General features: G+C 35.6%; 1 protein-coding gene across 2 annotated transcripts in view; it reads right to left on the reverse strand.

The window, feature by feature from the left end:
* pde8b (phosphodiesterase 8B) overlaps positions 1–8,091 on the reverse strand; it is a 75,493-nt gene that overhangs the window by 21,141 nt on the left and 46,261 nt on the right. For both annotated transcript variants that reach the window (XM_015389041.1, XM_015389042.1), the window contains exons 8-13: positions 6,452–6,592; positions 6,272–6,360; positions 6,131–6,185; positions 2,785–2,836; positions 1,485–1,562; positions 581–657 (exon numbers count right to left, since the gene is read on the reverse strand). In XM_015389041.1, the coding sequence (XP_015244527.1) occupies positions 581–657; positions 1,485–1,562; positions 2,785–2,836; positions 6,131–6,185; positions 6,272–6,360; positions 6,452–6,592 (492 nt within the window). The remainder of the gene's footprint in view (positions 1–580; positions 658–1,484; positions 1,563–2,784; positions 2,837–6,130; positions 6,186–6,271; positions 6,361–6,451; positions 6,593–8,091) is intronic.

Raw genomic sequence — 8,091 nt, forward strand, 5'->3', positions numbered from 1 at the left:
TATATATATATATATATATATATATATATATATATATATATATATATATATATATATATATATATATACAATATATTGATAGTTATTGATGTTCTGTAAACAGTGAAAGAAACAGTTAAAACAGCAAATCTAAAGACAAAGTCAGCTTTTGTTTTTTTTAAAAGCATCATGATAAATTCACATTTTCATCATAACAATAAATTTTATACTACAATCAAATAAAAATACAACAAATTTTAAATCCTGTTCTAAAACTTTTTTTCCCCTCATAGTGATTACACAACATAAAACATTAAAAAACAACATAATATTTTTGTTGTGCATCTACTCCAGTCCAACCAGGATCAAATACATATAACATCTGGTTCAAACCTATAATATATTCTATTAAGAATTGGTTAAATGTTTCATAAGTTTCACCCACAATCAACATGTAAATTGTTTGGGTTTTTTTTTAGCCACAGCGCTGACCACTAATCTTTGCAAAATGTGTTAAATTTAAAATAAATAAAAATTACTCTATCAGTAATTGTAGAAATAAATGATTTAATACCATATGCAGGGGGTCTAAGTTGTGTACCTTGGTGATGGGGGCCTCGATTGTCATCGAATGAATCCTGGCGACAGAGGAATATCTTCGATTCTGTAAACTAGGAGCTGTAAGGAAAGAAGAAATGATTTTGAGTACAGAGTAAAATTGGTCTATATGTTTCTAGTACAGTGATCCCCAAACATATCAGCCTGTGATCTGAGAAAAACAAAGCAGAAAACTAAATTCATAGAATTACTTTATATTAATTTATATGTATATAGTTAATTGGTTAAATTCATTTAAAAATGTCAATGCCATTTAATAATTCAATACATTTTTCTATAAATTAGTTTTGGTTATGTAGTTGGAAATTTAGTTATTACTTTGTGCAATATACAACTTTATGGTATATTTAACATTTGAATCATATATTGGATATAAATAAATAAACAAATAGATAAGGTTTTTTACTATTTATTTAATGAGACATTCCCATTTACGTATTCTGGTCCTAAATATCTAAATGAATGAGAAAATCCTCTCATAACCCCCCTCACTCGGTTTTTTTGCCCCAGGGGGGTCCTGACCCCCACTTTGGGAGTCTGTGTTCCAGTATATGTGAACTTTGTTAAAAATGCAGACTAAAAAACAAAGATTAGAGAGTTCTGATCATAAACATTTACAAGACTATATAGGAGGGAATTAGGAAGTCATGTGGACAGAGAAGAAGAGGAGCTGCATGGAGAAGAGCTATCTGAAAATAGCAGCGGTGGCTGGGTAAAGGCGATTCAGTCTATAACATCTCGCATCTCTTCAGCTCCAAGTACCGACCATGACACTGACTCACTTTCTGATGTAGCTCCAATGTTTGCTTCACACTGTGGAACCAATGCTGCTCTATTGGGTAAAACAGGCCAAAACAAACAAAAAGAAAACATTTGAGCTGACCCACCGTCACTGCCACGGGAACCGACCGATCTGGCATCGATTGAATCTTTCCTTCTGTCTCTGTGACGAAGTGAATGGCACTCTGTACAGGAAGATAAAGAGATGACTTATTGCTTGTTTCTATCATAAAAACATCTCTATATACGTTAGTGGGATTTTAGATTATGCTGTAACTTCTTTTAAGATGACTGTCCTGAAGGTTCTTTAGTTATTCATACTTTAGTTTTTCATTTTCAGACTCAAATTTGACTAGAAAACTATCAATTTATACAATAGTAAAAACAATTTATTTTAATCCACACACAGATTGCACAAAACAGAAACAACCACACCCATCATGTCCAGTAAATGGGTGTTTTTGTATTTTTTTTTTCAAGAAACCCTCTGTTTGATAAATAAAAAAAGCTCTTTGACTTCTAGTGTGGGAAAGCACTTGCCCTTTCTAGTTTACCACCAAAATTCACCAGAAAAAAATAATCAATTCAAGCTTCCCTAACATCCCAGTCCATTTTTAGCAGGTTGTTTTCTTTATCAAGGTTCCTTCTCATTTTGCTACAACTTTGGACTTTGGAAAGGCCAAGCTCTTTGCTCTGCCTTTTAGGAACCTAAATATGTATTAAGTCTTTCCCTTAAATGTGTGCATCTTTCTTTCATCTTTTCTTTTTGTTTTTCTTTTTTCCTTTTCTTCTTCAGTTTTTCTGCTCTATTTACATTGCAGTGTCCATATAAACTTTCACAAGTGGCCATTGCCATACTGCTCCACTTGTGAAAGTGAAATCTGTTGGGCATCAAGACAATTATTCTTATTGCCACATTGCCAGACAGGACACTGTAAAAAAATAAATAAAATAAATAAAAATAAATGTGTGCATAAAGTCTAATTTAAATGGGTTATTTAAGTCACACTAAACCGGTGTCTTTCTAAGGATAGGGTGTCATTAGGTGACAAAGGATCTCTGCTTCGAATAATTTGACTCCTGAGGGAAAATAAATAAACACTATATATATATATATATATATATATATATATATATATATATATATATATATATATATATATATATATATATATGATAGTGTTACAGCATTGGGAATTAATAAAGGAGTATACACATATATTATGTTTAACAACCTTCGGTATTTTGGGCTTAAAATACCTATTTATAAATGATAAATATTATTTGTTAAGGTCCAAAGGAATATTTTTGCATAATTGTGGGTAAATCTGACCTTAACTTGGTGATCAGCTTGCTAAAAGGCATACTCTACATGTAGACACTAGTTAAGACACATAAATCTGTTACCTGATTGGGAATGGTCCCCACTGCATCTATCTTCCTTGTTGGTCTTGAGGATCTGACAGAAACAGAGCAGGAGACAATTGGAGTTGAAATATGAGAGAAGTAGGTTTAATCAGGTAACATCTCCATCACAGAGCCAAAAAAAAAAAATGTTAAAGACAACCAGATAGAAGCAAATATTCTAACTAAAACTCATCACAAGAGATGTTTTTTTCATTTTCAAAATAAAGCTGCACCTTTTGGTCTTAAAAATAAATTTAAAGTAAAACATTCACACACCATTTTTTTATTTTGTTCTCCGATTCAATTTGTAAACGACTTAAAAGATAAATAAAATACAACTTTATATTTACATTTCAAAAGATGTCCCAGCTTAAGTTACCAAAAGACAAAAAGAATTTTTTATTGAAAGCCATAGCTACTTTTTTTGACTCATGAATAAAACTGCTGATAGATCATCCAAACTGTGTTTTTAATTTCTTCTCTAAGACTACTGTTTTTGGTACGTCATTAAAATAATTGAAGAAAGGTATGCTTGCACTTCATTTTCAAAAGAAAAAACTTCCAAAAATCATTTTCAGAGGCCAGATTTGTGCATTAAAATGCATCAGAAGAAATATTTCTTTAATGCAAGTCAAAGCTCCATTATTTTACCTCAATTTATAAATAAAAAATGTTTAAAATTCAGTTTTATTAAGATATACCAGGAAAAAGTGACCAAAAATCATCTATAAATTTTAATGTCTAACAGAATTTTTTTAAGTCAAAGCTGCAAATAATGACTCATAAATTAAATGCTAATAAATCAATATGAAAAAGTGCTCCATAAATCTATTTGATTCAATTCCCAGAAGCGCTGGAGAGAGACGTAGTTTGACGTAGTTTATTTTATTTGTAAAAATGCTCCTTCATTTTGAAAATAAAAAAGCATTTCTTTTAAACAATTTCATAAAAAAATTGGGACTAATTTGCTTCCACAGACCCCATAAAGGCAATACTCTATGCAGCACAACCCCAGGCCGGAGTTAGCTAAATAGAAGAAAAAATTTCCAGTCAAATCAGGTCAGAAACGTATTAAATAGATGTAACCGCAGTGCTCATAATGATGCCGATCTGCTCATGGTTTGATTAGGATAATTCTTCTGATCTGTCTCCAACAGTTCCAGCTACTCAGCGATTTTCTTCTTCGTCCTTCGGCTACTGAGAGCGCTTTATTTTGTTTGCTGCTTCTGATGTTCAAACTTGAGGCTCACAATTGCAGGGGACAGTTTGTACGGTACGCTGTGTTTGTCACGCCAAGGTTACATAGTTATGGATGCGCAGAGCCACTAATCTGGTTATAGAAGATTTTCCTCACTCAGTCACTCTCTGTACCTTTGCATAGCGCTGACAAATAAACATGCAGAGATATGTAATAGTCACTGTGTATCTCAAAAGATTGTGTACAGGATATAGATTGACTTTTAGGTGTAAAAAATGTGGCTATTGAGAGCTAAAAGTGAATATTAAAATACAAGGTATAGCAAGGAGGGAAATAGAAACTATCTTCTTTCAAAGGTTTACAATTCAACAACAGGATCAGTCGCTACCATGTCCAAGCAGTTTCATTCCCCCAGAAGCTGTTATGGTTGGATTTTCAGCTTTGACAGCAGCTGACTCACCTTGTGTCCAAAGCATGAAACAGAACAATGAGCTAAAGCCGCTTTCTGTGCAGCACCTCCTGATATAAAAATAGCTTTGGCACCTGCTTTCTAGCCTTGGTAGGCGTTAGAGGGAGATCCTAGTGCTAAGCTGCGGCTTAGCATGCTATGACGGTATTGGCCTGGAACTCGGCTGAGAGCAGCAACACGTCTGCTTCCTGCTAAATGCACAGTGCCCTGCAGTCCTGCCACCATGTCGGGCCATGTCCCCAACAAGTCCATTTATTCCAACCTCAAACTTTTTCAGTGTAGTCCTGTGATAAACAATTGGTCCTGTTTTAGTTTTCTTGATTATCTTTCATAATGTGTTTAGATAAAATACAACCTGAGGGAACAGAAAAGACACTTTTAATAAGTATTTGTGATAACTAGCGTTAAGTCTTTAATATCAGTGTATTTTTTACAATCAGAACTGGATTTCCCAGTGTGCTTTTGACAACACAGGAAAGCTTGTCTAAGCCCGATTTTCTGGTACAGAGCAGAATCCACGGTACTATTTACTGTGACCAGTTCTCTAGGTCATAAAGCAACAATGCATCCCCCACATCAACATGCTACTACTACTACCTGCTGAACAATAGTTAAGGTGTTCTTTTGGTGAAACGCAAATACCAGCAATCTGGCACAAACTTTCCATAAATCTCCGCTTTTGTCTTGGTCAATTGTAAACAGTTTTTTCCACTGATCACTGATCAGACCTTTAAAAAGGCTTTCAGATACCTTAGATGTTGCTTTTGTTGTGAATGGAAGACTTGTTTTATGTTTTCAAACTTTGTGGATAAATGCTCTCATTGTTGTTAAATGGAGCCCACAAAACTTTCGAAAATGCTCAGTTGCCCTTCTCAAGATCACACATCGGAGACTTTGTTCTCTGACATCTGTTCTTGATTTTTTTTTTTTTTTCAGATTAGAGGATGATGTTGTCATGATCTACCCTGATAGATGATCTAATTGCTCACTTCATTCACCTGCCAAACCCTCGCAGCTCACCAATTATCATTAGTCTTATCCACCTGCTCCTTCTGCTTTGCATACGGTTCAACCCAGCTATCGGGTTCATTGTAAATTTTAGTTAGTGTTTTTAAGTTTGACTTATGCCTTAGGTCTAGTTTTCGTTCCTGGTGGCCAGTGGTTAGAGAGGGCTTGTAGTCTTGTCTTGGTGTGTCCTGGCTCTTGCCTGCTGAGCGCGCCTTGTTCATGTTTTGGCTCAGTGGAGGGGGCTAGTTTAAAGTTCCGCAGTTCTCCTGGTACCATGTCTTGTCTCTGCCTCTCAACTACTGAGCCCGCCTGTCTCCATCTGAGCATGTCTGCCTGAGCTCATGGAGCTCTGATTCTGCCTGAACGCTCGGGGGATTCCTGGAACCCCGGATCTGTCTTTTCCTGTTTGGATCGGAGCCCCTGACCGGGTTACGGACTCCTGGATCTCAGAATCTTCCTGTTCTGGACTTTTTCCCTGACTTGGCACGGACTCCTGCCTGTTCACTGGGGCTGTTGCATTGGGAAGGCTCTGGGCGGCTTCTGCCGCATCTCGTTGGCATTCCATCTGCTGTTTCCCTTCCATCAGATTATCATGGTCACTTACCTGTATTTCTGCCTATAAGACTGTTTAGAACCCAACAGACAACTGAAAAAAAAAAACAATTATTCACCTGATTATTGTTGTCGGTGTGAGCTCGCTTGATGGCAACGAAATGTCGTATTTTTCTGTTGGAAGAAGGATAGGAATAGCTCAGAGATCTTTGAATTTAAGTTAAGCTACAGAAGCTATATATGGCGTAAACGAAGCTTACCCTCCTTGGCCGATGACAGGTAGTATCTTCACTTGTTGTGGAATGCTGTCGCCTGACTTCTTCCTAGCAAAGTAAATGCCCTGCCATTCCTTTAGACACAACAGATACATCAGGCTGATGAAAACCACCCCGACTTGGAAAGAAAAACCGACTCTGGCTGAAAATGGCTGAAAAACTCACTTTGCCTTTTTTGATGCAAGTGTTGATTGTATCAAGCAGATCAGCTCTGTTCTTGTCGCTCTTGGGAAGTTCAGTCAGCTCCTTCCCAATCAGCTCCCCCCTGTGGTATCCCATCATCCTCTCAAAGGCTGGGTTCACATACTGGATCACAACAACAGGAAGATTCCAGTCATCAGACTGATTGATATATTGCTACTTTCCTGTTAATATCTGTTTGATCAATAGTTGTTAATAGGAATCCCAATAGTTGTTAATAGGAATCCAAAATGAAACCTGGACAAATTAAAATCGAACACCAAACTACAGTAAAACAAAATCATGTACAAGGACTGAAAATTCTTGGTATTTCTTGGAAAAGAAGGACAAACCCCCTTATAAATGGCTAATAAAGAGAAAACAAAACAGACACTTAAACTGTTACCAGTTAATCACCATTAAAAGTAGTTATTTTAGAAATGAAAAGTTCATCAATAATAAGTAAACGATTATTCATACAATAACATTTTATGATAAAAGACCCCTTAAAAGTGATCAGTAATATTAGGCCATATACTAATTCAACTCTAAGCACCTAATGAAGCCAGTAATAAATATCATTATTGATAATTTATTACAATATAAAACAATTGTTAATTAAAGATAAGCATATCTATTGGTGAATCTTCATAATATAAGTAATTTCTAACTTTCTAACAGAATAATAATAAATAATTATGTTTTTTTAATAAATATGAATTTATTAAGGGATAGGAGCTTTAAATGGTTGGTAAGTTAGTATCAATGGTAACGAGTTGTCCAATAATATGCCTGTGCAGAATTAGAAAAACTGACCGAAAGTTCAGTTAACTCCGCTTTAAGTTTATTTTATGATATGTGAAATAATGATTAGCCAATCAACTATAAATAAATCAATAAAATGCTTCTCAGTTAATGAGAGGAGAGCTAAAATATGCTCAATAGGATTTAGGTCCAGACTCATAGAAGGCCCCTTTAGAATAGTCCGAAGTTTCCCTTTTAGCCATTCTTGGCTGTTTTTATCTGTGTCTTTTGGGTCATTATCCTGTTGACCTGTGACAGAGACCAAGCTGTCTGACACTGAGCAGCACATTTCTCTCTACAATCCCCTGATATTCTGGAGATTTCAAAGCAGTCCCAGAAATTAACAGAATCTCCTCCATGTTTCACAACAGGGACAAAGCTCTCCTGTTGATACGCTTCATTTTTCCATCTGTGAACATAAAGCTGATGTTCCTTGGCATAAAGTAACAATTTTGTCTCCTCTGTCCATTGGACATTCTACCAGAGGCTTCATGGCTTGTTAACGTGTGGTTTGACAAATTCCAGTCTGTTTTTTATGATTTGTTTTAACAACGGTGTCCTTCTAGGTAATCTCTGATTGAGTCAGTTATGGCTGAAACAACAACAGATGGTATGACCTAACACTAATGTTCCTTGAGTTCATCTTTAATCTCTTTAGAAGTTTTTCAGAGCTCTTTTGTTTCTATTCCTGTTTGATTTGTCACCAATTTTCCTATTTCATCCACCTCCAGGGAGGTTGTCTACAGTCTTCTGGATCTTAAATCTCTGAATAATATGTGCAACTGTAGTCACAGGAACATCAAGCTGCTTTGGAATGTGCT

Source organism: Cyprinodon variegatus, unplaced genomic scaffold (genome assembly GCF_000732505.1).
Source record: "Cyprinodon variegatus isolate N-32 unplaced genomic scaffold, C_variegatus-1.0 Scaffold446, whole genome shotgun sequence".
Taxonomy (NCBI): domain Eukaryota; kingdom Metazoa; phylum Chordata; class Actinopteri; order Cyprinodontiformes; family Cyprinodontidae; genus Cyprinodon; species Cyprinodon variegatus.